This window comes from Rutidosis leptorrhynchoides, chromosome 8 (assembly GCF_046630445.1).
Source record: "Rutidosis leptorrhynchoides isolate AG116_Rl617_1_P2 chromosome 8, CSIRO_AGI_Rlap_v1, whole genome shotgun sequence".
Classification (NCBI taxonomy): Eukaryota; Viridiplantae; Streptophyta; class Magnoliopsida; order Asterales; family Asteraceae; genus Rutidosis; species Rutidosis leptorrhynchoides.
In genome coordinates, this window is record NC_092340.1 from 29,349,543 (window position 1) to 29,364,914 (window position 15,372).

A 15,372-nucleotide genomic window follows, 5' to 3' on the forward strand; every position below is an offset into this window, starting at 1 on the left:
ACCAAGGATGGGAAGTAATCCTAGTAAAACCAGAATGCATGACTTGTTTCTGGACGTATGAATTACGTGTCTTTATTGCCTTTGCTGAACGACTTGTGTACTAGCTAGAATTATCTTCACAACCATCTTGTATCAAATTTATTGTGTGCTATATTTCATGCTATATGTAAAATAAGCGGTATTGTAAGTTTGTAAAATATTGTGTAAAAGTTTGAACGCGAAATATTATTATAATCAGTTTTTCATATAGAATTGTAGTAGTTGAATTGTATATTAGCTACTAAGTATGAACTTAACGGGTAGGTACTACCCGAATTTAAACTTATAAAACGCTAATATGAAGAAAAAACTTTTATAAATGAGTTCATATTATGCTACGAAATACTATTAACTACTCTTAATATTCTGTATGATTAATTTGTTCCATTTGACTATTTTGAAGGAAATGGCACCGACTACTCGACACACCGTGAATATGAATGAAGAGGAATTCCGTACTTTTCTAGCTTCAAACATAGCCGCAGTACAGGCTACGCTACATACCAACAATAACCTTGGATCTAGCAGTACAGGAAATCGTGTAGGATGCACCTACAAAGAATTCACTGCCTACAAACCTTTGGAATTTGATGGAACCGAAGGACCGATCGGATTGAAACGGTGGACCGAGAAGGTCAAATCGGTGTTTGCCATAAGTAAGTGTACTGAAGAGGACAAAGTGAAGTGCGCTACGCATACCTTCACAGGTTCTGCATTAACATGGTGGAATACCTATCTAGAGCAAGTGGGACAAGACGATGCGTACGCACTACCGTGGTCAGCATTTAAGCACTTGATGAACGAGAAGTACCGTCCCAGAACCGAGGTCAATAAGCTCAAGACAGAACTTAGAGGGTTACGAACCCAAGGATTTGATATTATCACGTACGAAAGACGATTCACAGAATTGGGCTCCTTCTTTTTTGCAATAAATGAACGTCACCTATCTCAAAATACATATATCTTAACAATTTTCTTTATTTTATTTTTTCCTTACAATTTTCTAAAAAAAAATTTACCACATAAAAATATATGTACCTATATAAATATATATCTGAGATAAAAATATGGTACGGATACCGTATTAAACATAAATTATCGATAATTCACAACCCCGGCGCAAAGCGATGGAACACAACTAGTTCAATTCAATACATATGTAAACAGATTACAGAACATAACGGTACTGAAGTAATTAGATCTAAAATTTTCACATGTAAACACGTAGATATTAGTGACATATAATTTGTGTACGTTATGTAACATAAATGTATGAATTGATGATTCATCAAATAACGAGTTTGGTCATTTTCGCTAGGCTCTTTATGATTTATAATACCAAAAATAGATGCTTAGTTCTACAACATTATTTTTATTGAACTCAAAAACATGAAGTATTTTTTTTTATTTTAGAACGGCAATATCGGCATCGAATCATCTCATTTGCCACCCACGCACCCGTTAGGAAAAAACTCCTCGCATCCATCGGGCAAAGCGTACCCGAAATGTTTTAGGTTAAATGCTTGGCTCGCACAGAGTGAAGGATACCAGAGGCACAACCTTTGGAGAAAACTCCTCTCCAGGATTTGAACCTGCACCTATTTTTTCAAGGATACAAGCCCTCAAACAACTGAGACTTTTTACCACTCAACCAATAGTTCGGTGGTAAACATGAAGTATTTTTATAAATCTTCATTTTATTTTATCAAAGAAATAGTAAATTTATAAGCACATACAATTTTTCAAATATAAAATATTCATATACGCCGAGATTTCAATTCTTATGAACGCTTCTTACTTAAAAAAGAAACATAATACGGTAGAAACAAAAAGAACAACTCGAGTGGATCTAAATGAGATTCAAACCAAGAGTTTCGAGTGGATCTCGCATAGATTCAAGAAAAAGAAGATCGATTGGCTTAGTTAGTTGAATAATCCAAACATATACTTTACGCTATTTTATTAATTATTTAATTCATATTTCACACTCGTGGATGCATTACACCGAACAGTTGGTGTGGTAAACATAGAAAGTTCAACTTTTAAAGATTTAAAGCATAATATACGAATTGATTTGAGAACTGGAACTAACTTGGTCTTGTGACATCATGAACCAATTTTATTTTGATCTTGATTACTTGAACGAATCGTCTCTTGAGCCAACAGTTTCTTGAGCGATTGTGGGGTGACGGATGTATAAAATTTGGGAGATGGTGGGGTGATGGTGTGAGAAGATGGTGTGAGACGAGTGAGGTCTCAAGGGCAGTGATGGTGTGAGATGATTGAGGTCGCAAGTTGGGCGCAAAAATCGTTGGAGATTTGGTGTGACTTTGAATTGTGTGTGTTGTGTGTGTTCGAAACTAGATTAGACTTAATTATAGCGACTAAAGGCGTAAGGTCGCAAGGTACCTTGCACCTTACGAGGGCAAATCGTCAAGTTTTATTTTTCTCGATTCCGAGTCAAAAAGTTCAACAAAATGTGGTTAAATTTGTGATATTCCCAATTTAAAATACTTGTAAACTGTAATCCATAAAAAAAGGTCGCTCTAAGAAAGCCCGATAACCTGCCTATAATGGGCTTAATCCTAAAGCCCAATTACTTCACCGATATCAGACAAAAAGAAACACACACTACACTCACACACTCTCTTTCCCTAAATCTAAATCAACGCCTGAAAAGCAACAACGATGAACGTCGACGGCGATGGAAACAACAGATTCGGCACCACAATTCACATCACAGCTCTTGACGGAATAGTCAACGTTAACTCACTGTTCACTCTAGCAGTTTTCATCGGTCTCGCCTGGCAACCAACCGACCCGACCAACAGTCTAGTCACCGATCCAAAATGTGTCGCCGGTCAAAAGATCGCTGAGGATCTCATCTGCTTCCACGTGTACTCTTTTAGCTCCTTCTTATTTTCCAGCCTTGTTGCATTAAGTCTTAAACAAGCCATTCGGATCGCTAAAACATCATGTGAGACACGCCGTCTTATGATTTTTACATTTGACATGTGTCATATTAATAAGAATGCTCTTCGGGTCGGGTACTTGATTTCCGCTGTGGGTTCGGTTTGTGGGTGTGGGTTTTTGATGATGGCTCTTGTGAATGTGGCTCAGATCAAGCTTGGGACATTGAGTTGTGGGAGTTCACATACTTATGGTGCTGTTGTTCCTTTGTTGACTTTTGTTCCTTTGGGTCTTTTGACTTATATTTTCTTTATTTTGTATGCTTTCACCCGTTAAATTAAATCAGTTAATTTTGTGTTTTAATTTTAGTCTTGCTCTGAGATCATGCTTTGTCATAATTACAACTTCTAGCATTTAGTGTTTACTTTCGGTGACAAATCATTGATGTTTATGATACTCCTATTATATATGCAAATATGCAAATTTTTATATGTAATGGGGTTGGTGAATTGAGGTGTTGTAGCTAAAGAATGCCCACTTTCTTCCTTACAGTGACACTTAGTGAAAAATATAATGATATGAACTTAACCTGTAGCCCATGTAAATTCTTCTTGTATAGATTAATTGGTTGGGTCCCACTATCAAATAACTGAGTATTATCACAAGAGATATCATGTCAAACCCCACTAACAACATATTTTGGCTCCCTTATAGGGTCAGGGAAAAGGGTCGGAAACAGTCATAACCTTGGTTAGGCGTACATTTTTATGAATATATATAACTTCCATGTTGTTTGTTGTCCTTTGTTAGTGGCTTGTTGTTTCTCGTGTGTTGACTCTTTACAAGGGTCAATTTTTATGCAACTTAAAAATTATGTAAATTGCTATTGCTATTGCTATTTGGATTGGACATGTATTGCTACTTTAAGATGTGGAATTTAGTTCTTATACCATTCTTAATGGTGCATGTGATATCATATACAATTTGTGCATCTTTGCCAAAAAGTTCAATCCCTTATAAAAAGGTACTGATTTGAAGTATATATAGTTTTTCTTCCTAAATATTTACTCCCTCCGTCCCGGATTAATTGTCCAGTATTCCTTTTTGGGACGTCCCAGATTAATTGTCCACTTCCAAATATGGAAAGTAAATTTGATAATGTTTACAATATTGTCCCTAATGAATTAATTAAATTACAAAGGTGAGAGAGATTTCTAATTAATTAGTTGAGGGTAAAACAGTAAAGTAAGAAAAAAGTACAGAAAAAGTACAGTGTGATAATGACATTTCTTAAACTGTGTGTTTTTTATCTGGGGACAGTTAATCTGGGACGGAGGGAGTAATAATTTTGTTTTAGCTTGGAAACCAGAGGTTATTTTGTACTTGAATATTATATTATTTTGTTTTAGCTTGGCTACAGAAGTAATTTTTTATCTTAATATTCTTTGAAACGTATATCATGATTACAAATTGAAGCATTCGTATCATGTTTTTCGTTATAGTATTTATTTATTTATTTTTTTGTAATGCTAATTATAGTTTTTTTGGGTAAAGGAATTGTCTCTGTTAATTTTATTTATCAAATTGAAACTTAAACAAAAAATGTAAAAGCAAATTGTATTTTTCTGATGTGTATATGAATAAAAACGATATGTAAGTTATGTTTTAATTATAAAATCAGAAATCAGAAAGAGAATTATTACAACGTGAGTTTGAATTGATAATACAAAATCAATCTTTTTAAATACGATATTCTCATCTATAACCTATAAATAAGAATAATAATGAAATTTACTTGACCCAATAATACTGTCCACCACGGAGACCGTTTATTTGACTGAAAGAAATGAAATAAATAAAATACAATTTAATAAAGAAACGCAATAATCGGGCTAGTAACATCGTGCACTCCATCGCTCCATACCAACGAACCCGAAAGCGCCTTTGACCCAATTGTCGCAGTAACTGTCACCACAAAAGATAGCTTCTCTCCAACAGTCCTAAACGCTAGACTACTTGGGTAAACCTTCACCACGAGCCCTGTTGGTGCAACCACTTTAGCCTGATATGTGCACTTGGTTGCACCCACATTTGTAACCGTCCTGTGAAATGTTCGAACCAGGCTTCCTGATTGAGGAGCTGAGAGAGCAAACGAAGGATAGTTCAGGTCCCAAACAGTTTTGTTATTGGCCCCAGAACAAGCACTATTGTCACCGGTCACCATTTTTAAATGCGTGGCGTTGTAACCTTGACCACATAAAAATGACACAAAATCTGATTCTCCAGCATCATAGACCAATCCAGGGTGCGCGGCTTTCAACGGGTTAATTTGACCCGAACCATATGCAAATTCAGCATCCGTATTTTTTTTAGGGCTCATCGGTGTAGCTGCCACAAAAAAAAACCCCTTTAACAATTAGTCACCCAAATTTAACATCTTGTAAACATTTTATGAATAATTTAAAACCCTAGTAACCTTAAAAACATACCTGTGGTCATAAGGGCCGACTTTATGGCTGCAGGGGACCAGTCGGGGTGCAATGATTTAACGTAAGCAGCAGCTCCAGTGGCATGAGGGCAAGCCATAGAAGTTCCAGACACAAAATTGTACGGAACAACACGTTTGTCTCCCTCTTGTCCGGTGACGGTTGTACCTAATGACCATGCAGCCAGAATGTCCACCCCAGGCGCAGTTATATCGGGCTAAAAAAAGAATAAATTTAACTTATTTAGCTGCATAAACACCTAAACGGCTACATTTCGTGCATTTAGCCACAAGATGATGGTTTAATTCATTGATGTTGTCGATTAGATTGATGGGCTCAGACATGGATTGAAGCATTGAGCTCATCTATGATGATGATGATGTTCACAGACTAGACACTGGCGAAAAATAGAAATTTTTTCACCCGAGGCGAATTTTTTTTAAAAACGTAGCAACTTTTTTTTGGTAAAATATGGAGATTTTTGGGCAAAATATGGAGATTTTTGAGTAAACTACGAAGATTTTTGGACAAAATAGGGAGATTTTTAGGTAAAATACGGAGGTTTTTGAGCAAAATTTGAAGGTTTTGGGACAAAATATGGAGTCGTTGGGGCAAAAAAAAATTCACTTTGGGAAAATCGAAAAACCTAAAATTTATACACTGAAAATTGCAAATCCACTGGAGGCGGGTGCCCTCTGTCTCTTACGTTTCCGCCAATGTTCATAGAGAGGTTCAAATATAGATGATGATGATGACGTCAGAAAGAAAGCGTAATTACTCATGTGAAAAAGTGTAGGTAATTTTAATTCGTTGTTGTTTTATTCAAAGGACCAGATTAGGCTTTTTTGGGTGGAGGCCCATGGGCTGTTAAATGCATGGAGTCCATTATTTCAAAGTATAAAAGTCTAAATGGGCCTTAGAAGTTATGGAAATGTACCTTTAGAACATCTAGTGTGATTCGGTTGGGGCCTCTGGCAGAAAAAGAAGCTACAGTTGGAGCTTCTTTGTCTACAAGTGCAATGCTCTTCAGAATGCTTGCAGTTGGTGTTCTATTAAATAAAATTAAACATAATAAAAAATATGTTACTCACTGTATCCAACTATGCATTTCATACTTGCACAGTACAAGTAACCAATGCGTGTGCAAAACTTACTTTGTGGAGTTGAGGTATTTTAGAACTTTCTGGCCATTTTTGCTGCTTAAATATGTTGTTGGTAGAGGCCAATTGAAAGCCAAATCTTCATAACCAAAATTACCATTGATCACCACACCACTTGCACCAGATAGTAACGCGTTATCTGTATTGAACATATTCTCGCATACAACAATTTTATTTTTGACGGCAGTTGGATCCAAGGAATCCAGATTGCATATTCTACATTCCAAATCACAAAACCTTCATGAGTTTTTGTGACAAACCTTAAAGTAATCAATTAAATGTCACATATGTATAGCGTACTAATTTAGCGACAAAATTTGTTACGTAGTACATTGTTTACCTAGATTCATCAGATGTATGTCCTTTCTTTATATTAGGCACTGATGCGCCAGAAACAATTGGATGAATCGCTGCATCGAACGTGTTTATTGTTGGTCCCTAAATAAGATTTAGTTATAGTTAGTGAGTAAACATTTATTGCAATATTCTAAAAACAAATACTCCATACTTGTGGGAAATGTGGTAAGCAACACCATGGAGAGTGTCGGGCTGGTTCGAATGTCTGTTTTAAGTGTTGAAAGACTGGTTATAAGGCAGCAGAGTGTCGGGGTAAGGTGAAGTGTTTTTATTGTTCTAAAGAAGGGCATGTTATGGAGGAATGCCCCGAGTATAAGAAAGATGAAGCAAAGGGTAGTGATAAGAAGGTGATTAAGAAAGAACCGGGTACGGGTGATTACAAACCAAAGCCCCGTCTATACCAAATAGCAGTAGAGGAGGCGAAGGAATCTCATGACGTTGTGTCAGGTACTTTTATCGTAAATGCTATGCCTGCTAATGTTTTGTTTGATTGTGGTGCGTCGAGATCTTTTCTTTCTATTAAATTTTGTACAAGTTTTGATGTACCTTTGAGCAAACTATAACACCCGCTAGATGTAGAGATAGCTAATGACAAAACCGTGGTGGTCACTGATGTGTATAATGGGTGTATTATTGTAATCGATGATGAAACGTTTCCTATAGATTTAATTCCCATGCAATTGGGAGAGTTTCATGTCGTTGTAGGTATGGATTGGCTAGGCGATAATGAGGGGTTATTGATTGTCCAAAGAAGATGGTTCATGTGCGTGCACTGAATGGACGAGCTATCACTATATACGGAAATCGTAAGAGACAACCTATACCATTGTGCACATATGCAAAAGCTAAGCGGTTACCGACACATGGGTGTCACGCTTTCTTAGCACACGTGGTTGAGAAATCTAAGGATGTTCCTAAAATTGATGATGTGCCGATTGTTAATGAGTTTAAAGACGTATTTCCAGATGAGTTACCCGGTGTTCCACCTGAGCGGGAAGTAGAATTCCGGATTGATCTTATCCCAGGAGCTACCCCTATTGCCATAGATTCCTTCCACCTCTTTCAGGATCCCTATGAAGATACATATGGGGTGCTCGTGGTGGTCTTTCACTTAGGTCTTCATCAACTTCTAGATCTAGCTCTTCGGCCTACACACCTATAGCTTTTAATAACAAATCGTCGTCGTCCGAAGAATCATCGGCAATAGCTAAATAAGCATCCATTTTGGATGTTTTGTTTAGAAAATTGAATGAGTAAAAATGAGCGAAAGATAGAAATGTGAGTTGAAATTGTGTTTGACTGTGTTGTATATATAGAAAAATTTATTAATTATATATAATTTAAATTAAATTATTTATTAAAACAACGGATATAAATATATCCGTTTGAAAAAACCGACCAACCATCTCCTTCCAAGTACCTCACTATGCTTGAGCACGCTTGAACGCATCCCGTTGAATATTCCAGCACGCCAAAACCTTTACCCTGCAACACGCCTTGTTACAGGCGTGTTACATGCAAAACTGGTGCAACACGCACCATTACTCATGGTCTTAATTAGACAGTGCACTTCATTGTTAGTAGATCTTTATATCAGTCCACACAAGTCATTGAGCATGACGTTGTACCTCGATTTGTTCTAAGGAGTTTTATTTATTTATATAGTTATTTATTTGGTAAAAAAAATCTTATGTCCATTTTCATTAAGTTTTAAGACGAATTTGATATATGTAAAATAGTATACGGAGTATGAATTAAAAAATTTAGATAGTATTTACATAAATGTTTTTTTCTAATATGAGTAGACTATAAAAACAAATTAATTATAAACATGAGTGACAAATTTGGGAGTAATTCTTAAAACTACTTATTTATTTATGTAAAATGAAGTCTTGAGAAAAATGTGCGAGTATATATTATTGGCAAAAAATGAGCGCTATGATTTTATGACTTTATCAATACCCAAAACGGGAGAGTGGATTCATTCATATAAGTACAAAGCAAAGTTAAATTACAATTACTATATCATTAGAAACTATAATTAAATTAAATTAAATGAAGACAAATGAGTATATTCAAAAAGTGAAAAAGATTATATTATATATACATATATCTAATGGGAGGTGATACTCACACATTCCTTTTTGGTCCATACACACTAACTTACTAATATACCCTTACTTATGATAACGCAGGTTCAATTTCCTAGATAAATTTAGGGATATAATTGTACTAGACTTTAAGAGCCCGTGCGTTGCACGACGACTCTTAATCAAACAACTTAAAACCTAGTAAATAAAATCCGGATCTGTAAAATATGGCCAAAAAAGTACTATTAAAAAAAATCAATAAACATTTCAGGTGTCAAAATGAGCTGAGGGTGTGTAGAATAATACATATGAATAAAAACAAACTATATGTATAAGCAGTTACTTTAAGCAAAGTAAAATTTACCAAGATCAATTTCAACGTGTATCATAAACAAATCTAAGGTCGAATAAAAAACAGGGTTCGAACTTTGGCTGTGTTTGATATCAATTTACCAAGATAAATTTATTCCAAATACTTATAGATGGGTCGAACTTTGGCTGTGTTTGATATCAAATTACCGAGATCAATTTACCAAGATCAATTTGTTCCAAATACTTATAGATGGGTCGAACTTTGGCTGTGTTTGATATCAAACGGGCCGAATAAAAACTAACTGAGAGCGAAAAGGGTCAAATAGCAGGGAGTTGCCTTAATTTTATTTTAATGCAAATGATCTCACAAAAAAATTATAAAAAGATGGCTAAAAGAGTATATGTATGTTAGGCGCGGCCGGTTTGACACTTACTTCAGAGGGTCATGTTCTTTTTGAGAAATGAATTTTTGATACAAATTGTTTCCATTCCTCTTCATATATCATTCCATCCCCATTTGTGTCTGCATCACTGAACGTTTTATCGACTATAATTTTAATAACGTCTTCGGAGAGTACCAAATCTGACTCGTGTAATAGAGCTATTACCATCTCATTTAACTGTATACCAAAAAAAATAATATTAGAAATACAAAGCACCATAAGGTTCAGTTTGGGTAATCATTGACTTCCCCATCGAGATCCAAGAAGCAAATAAAACTAACCTCTTCTCTTTCATTAAACCAGTTTGTCTAAGATCGTATAGCCTGAAAGCAACTGCTAAATTAATTTTAATGTAAAATTACATAAGAAGCATCCGTTAATTAAGCATAAGGGTAAATTAATGCAGCCACATATTGTATCGTATGACACCGAAAATATATAAACTTTAGAACTACTTTAACATACATGAAAATCAAACAAAAAAAAAACTTGCAGATCAAAAAACGGAACACCGAAATTAAATCCAACAATCAAATACGAAATCATACACCTTATTTTGTACAAACACAATATTATCACATGATCTAACTTTCTAAATAAAAGGTAATTGAAGACTCGATGCATTTTAAAAACACTTGTATTCAGTTTCAACTTTCAACCCATTTCCATTTGATCTATTTTATTCAAGTTTGACCCATTATACCCATTTGAATCGAGAACGGCCAAATTATTTATGAGTGGTATGTAATTTCCATATTTACAGTAGAATACAAATCATATTATTGTTCGTTCAGGATCTAAAGGTATCACCTGGCATGTTCGAGACGAAACATCCTCTATTCATACGTATTGGAAATCGAACGGTTTGGATCTATCCAAAATTCATCCTGCGTTAACACAAAACATCATGAGGTCAGATAATTCTTCATAAATACTCTACCCATTTATCTCGGTCCTAGAGAACTTTGAAAGTTCGATAAAATTAAAGTGAGTACGTATTCACATGACGGGTGAAAATATGACTAAGGTGAACCCGTATAAAACCGATTGTTGCTGACCTCGTCCCTTGCCCGACCAATCAAACGCCTTCTCTCCTGCAAACTAAAGTAAAAAATACAACAACTGTTAATTGTCTAATACTTATTATAACCTTACATATTATGCCCATTTACGTCGAATTTCCATTTTAGTCAAATTTGTGATGAAGTAGGGTTTCCATTTTAGTCAAATTTGAAGATGATTCTAAAAGAGATTGGGGGACTTGAATAGGCAACATGAGTGCCAATTTAAAAACGTGGTTTAGAAACTCTATCACACGATACTATAGAACAAATGGTGACAATAATGATCGGAGAAAACCAAAAATATGATAACCATGATAGTGAAAAAAAATTGCAGACTTTATTTCATATTAGTAAAATAAAACAAAAGTTGACTGTTTTTACAAACATTACTAACAGCATACTTAATATGCAAAACTTTACTTAGATATACTACCACAAAGCAAAATAATGGAGTAGTCGATGGCCAAGTAATCCTAACCTATATGTAGAAATACTACCACATATTAAGTACATTTCATACCATTCATAAAACATTACCTTTTAAACTGGTGATTTATTTTATTGGATATAATAGCAACTAAAGGTTAGTCAAAATCAAAACCAATATAAGAGTGATTTTATTCAACTGAAACTCATAAGAGTAATTTTGTACATCACAAAAAGTAAAAAACTAAGATAATCATCCGAATTTTTGACAGTCTTACTTGAGCGTGAAATTACATATAAGATGAGGTATCTCGCCCTTGTAACCATCAGTCACGTTACCTGAGATTTCACTATTTAAATTCAACCCTGAAAAGTGAAAACTCAAACAATGTATAGACTAAATTTCATGTTTTTTATTAATTCAAAAACGACGCATTCTAATTACTTTTTCACCTAGATAAAACAAAGAATCACCAAAAATAAGGTCAACTTGATTTCAGCTTATGTCATAAAAAAACTAAGTATATTAATAGTAAAAGTTGTATTGAAATCAAATAAGGATGCTAATATGTTGATTTCAGTGGATTCTTTGGCTATAGCCTATATCTACATTTTCCTCTCTTAGTCGAAGCAAAGTCGTCTTTCCTTAAGCTACAACCCGAAACACTTATACAATCCCATGAACCTTCAAATATGATACATGTTCAAATTTTAATGTATAAACATCTAAGAAGCAATATGATTGTCTTTCTATAGACAATCCCTATAATGAACGTCGGAAAATAGTAACATGATATGGGCGTACTATATCAACGTAGCCATTTCGACCCAATCCCCTTATTATAGATGAGTCATATTTTAGTTTTCGATTAGTCTATAGAATGAGGCTTATTAAACCAATGATCACCCATGACTTTTGTGACCTATTAAGCAACTAAGATATTGTAACCGATATAGATATATTAATACTTGTCAACATGGGCTTCCAGCTGATACGCGAACCCCTGAATTAATTCAACACTTTACATATGATTACAAAAACGACTTTAGTACGATAATAAACTAAACCTATATAATAATAAACTCGTAAAGGCTGTAAACATAAATAATACACCTCCATTATATTTTGACCCAGTTGAGTTACCATTTTAGTTAACTTTGTTTGACCCATTAGTGATAACCCAAAGCCCAAAAATACCCATTAACATCAACTTTTAGGAAGCTATTTAACAAACTAACAAAGTAATCTTATCCAAAATTGTTGAGAAATCACCTTGGCTAGGATGTACTCTTCTCTAGTTTTAAAATCAAGAGGTTCTTAGTTGTGACATTGTTCCATCTTTTCGAACAGTTATCTTAACCAAGGTTTCAATGGACAAAAATCTACACAAATGCAAGAAGTCGGTTAATTAAAAAATCAACCGAAGGCAGTAAAACAAAGTGTCGGTGAACTACCCAAAAGATTAAACTATTAAAGGTCGGACCCAAAAAGGTAGTAAAAACAAAGTGATGTAGTGCATGCCAAAAGGGATGGAAAGTTGTATAAATTCCTAAAAACGATACTGCTATAATGGAAGTAAGATGGAACACTTTAGAAAAATACATGTTGCACATATAAATGAGAAATTAACGTGTTTATGTCTATATGTGAATTAGGGGATTTAACAATTGTAGGTAAAGAAATAGACTCACATTTTTGCCACTTCAGTGACTCCTTGACGACAGGTCATGTCAGAAAGCTTCAACTTTTTCAATCTCGCTACAATTAAGAAATTATATCCGAGATCAGTCAACAAAAACTTATACAGAAGCTTATTAATGTCAATAAAAACTTATACAAAAACTTATCAGTCAACTAAATCCCTAATATTTGCCAACAATTAGAATCGATTATTCACAATCAGCGAGAAAATAAATACGTGTTACCTAAATCGCGTCAGTGAATCTCCAAATCCTAACTTGATTTTGGCAAATCATAAATTCAAACCGGCGATGAACAACGTGCAAACCCTAAATCGCTGCAAAGCATAGTTACACTTTCTGGCATAAACGATTACAAAATTTATACGTTATTATGCAGAAAAAGGCAACGGATTAAGCGGTGATTACGGAGACATACAATACGGCGGCTACAGACCATGATCGTCGGTGTAATCGACGATGGGATTTTTCTTGTTAACAGAAAGAGAAAGAGGGTGTTGCAGTTTTTCAATCTTTGAGAGATAGGAGATTTTCATTGGGCCAGGTGTCATTTTTAAGGAGTAAAATGAAAAAGTAGTATTTAATTGAAAAAATACACGTGGCATAACTGATGAGGAGTTACATGTAGGACTTGACCTTTACGGTTCGTAAAAGGTAGAGAAGTATGATGCCAAAAAGTGTGTATTGATAAAAAAGAGTGTGTGAGTATCAACTCCATAGACAAAAATGATAATAGTAAACGATCATTTTCGTCATTTCGCATTATATCTATTATTCACTTTTTTTTTTTTTTCCTTTCTCACTTGTTCCTTTAACTACATCTTTACATTTGAAAACACTACCACTATCAACTACAACAACAGTAAATCCCCTATTAACCACCACCGCCGCTAACCACCTCACCGTTAACTAAATAAAAAATCATTATAGATCTGACTATCAAGCTAGAATCGAGATCAGTGAAAGATGAAAATAAGTAATAGCCATTAAGTACAAACTATAATAATAAAAATAAATAAATAAATAAACAACCGAAGAAGCAGATCTAGCGGTTTGACTTAAAGTATACATAAAAGTAAATAAATAATATAGATCTAAAGTAAAAAAAATATAAACAAACAGATAAGCATATCGAGCGGTTCGACCTTAGGACTGAGACGACAAATTGAACGAAGAAGAGCTGCAGCGGTAAGAGACTCAGATTTGAACGAAAAATTAGAAGGTAGTTGGCAACGACGGCGTTGATCTGGTGATGAAAGGTAGAATAAGGTGAAAGGGAGTAGAAAGGCTTTTCACGATTTGGCGGAGTGTTTTTTTTTTTTTTTTTTTATACCAAAAGGGACTATTAAAGGGATTAAACAGACCAGCCAACAGTTTTACACTTGGGCTCCTTCTTTTTTGCAATAAATGAACGTCACCTATCTCAAAATACATATATCTTAACAATTTTCTTTATTTTATTTTTTCCTTACAATTTTCTAAAAAAAAATTTACCACATAAAAATATATGTACCTATATAAATATATATCTGAGATAAAAATATGGTACGGATACCGTATTAAACATAAATTATCGATAATTCACAACCCCGGCGCAAAGCGATGGAACACAACTAGTTCAATTCAATACATATGTAAACAGATTACAGAACATAACGGTACTGAAGTAATTAGATCTAAAATTTTCACATGTAAACACGTAGATATTAGTGACATATAATTTGTGTACGTTATGTAACATAAATGTATGAATTGATGATTCATCAAATAACGAGTTTGGTCATTTTCGCTAGGCTCTTTATGATTTATAATACCAAAAATAGATGCTTAGTTCTACAACATTATTTTTATTGAACTCAAAAACATGAAGTATTTTTTTTTATTTTAGAACGGCAATATCGGCATCGAATCATCTCATTTGCCACCCACGCACCCGTTAGGAAAAAACTCCTCGCATCCATCGGGCAAAGCGTACCCGAAATGTTTTAGGTTAAATGCTTGGCTCGCACAGAGTGAAGGATACCAGAGGCACAACCTTTGGAGAAAACTCCTCTCCAGGATTTGAACCTGCACCTATTTTTTCAAGGATACAAGCCCTCAAACAACTGAGACTTTTTACCACTCAACCAATAGTTCGGTGGTAAACATGAAGTATTTTTATAAATCTTCATTTTATTTTATCAAAGAAATAGTAAATTTATAAGCACATACAATTTTTCAAATATAAAATATTCATATACGCCGAGATTTCAATTCTTATGAACGCTTCTTACTTAAAAAAGAAACATAATACGGTAGAAACAAAAAGAACAACTCGAGTGGATCTAAATGAGATTCAAACCAAGAGTTTCGAGTGGATCTCGCATAAATTCAAGAAAAAGAAG

At 34.4% G+C, this 15,372-nt stretch overlaps 2 protein-coding genes and 1 long non-coding RNA gene across 19 annotated transcripts; 1 reads left to right on the forward strand and 2 right to left on the reverse strand.

The window, feature by feature from the left end:
* The first annotated feature begins 2,663 nt into the window (after positions 1-2,663).
* Positions 2,664-3,632, forward strand: LOC139863032 (uncharacterized). The gene has a single exon (XM_071851679.1). The coding sequence runs from the start codon at positions 2,728-2,730 to the stop codon at positions 3,283-3,285; it is 558 nt and encodes a 185-aa protein (XP_071707780.1). The 5' UTR covers positions 2,664-2,727; the 3' UTR covers positions 3,286-3,632.
* A 1,184-nt stretch (positions 3,633-4,816) lies between these two features.
* LOC139863275 (cucumisin-like) lies at positions 4,817-7,242 on the reverse strand. Its single transcript, XM_071851912.1, has 6 exons — positions 7,129-7,242; positions 6,936-7,033; positions 6,590-6,832; positions 6,373-6,484; positions 5,439-5,652; positions 4,817-5,337 (listed from the first exon to the last, which is right to left on the reverse strand). The coding sequence occupies exons 1-6, from the start codon at positions 7,240-7,242 to the stop codon at positions 4,817-4,819; spliced, it is 1,302 nt and encodes a 433-aa protein (XP_071708013.1).
* Positions 7,243-9,017: 1,775 nt separating this feature from the next.
* On the reverse strand, positions 9,018-14,307 carry LOC139861603 (uncharacterized). Of its 17 annotated transcripts, none has more exons than XR_011763825.1 (9): positions 14,134-14,307; positions 13,214-13,305; positions 12,980-13,046; positions 12,561-12,670; positions 11,566-11,653; positions 10,793-10,898; positions 10,608-10,684; positions 10,079-10,120; positions 9,018-9,974 (listed from the first exon to the last, which is right to left on the reverse strand). It is a non-coding gene; the product is annotated as an uncharacterized lncRNA (long non-coding RNA). The 17 variants fall into 17 exon arrangements; XR_011763826.1 differs by lacking the exon at positions 14,134-14,307 and adding an exon at positions 13,407-13,608; XR_011763827.1 differs by lacking the exon at positions 14,134-14,307 and having other exon boundaries at positions 11,582-11,626; positions 13,214-13,608.
* Positions 14,308-15,372: the final 1,065 nt, after the last annotated feature.

Coding starts and splice junctions, on each gene's coding strand:
- LOC139863275 (XM_071851912.1), bottom strand. CDS start 7,242: ATGCCCTTCTTTAGAACAATAAAAACACTTCACCTTACCCCGACACTC. Junction 7,034..7,128: donor CCAGCCCGACACTCTCCATG/GTGTTGCTTACC, acceptor AATCTTATTTAG/GGACCAACAATAAACACGTT. Junction 6,833..6,935: donor CATACATCTGATGAATCTAG/GTAAACAATGTA, acceptor AAACTCATGAAG/GTTTTGTGATTTGGAATGTA.
- LOC139863032 (XM_071851679.1), top strand. CDS start 2,728: ATGAACGTCGACGGCGATGGAAACAACAGATTCGGCACCACAATTCAC.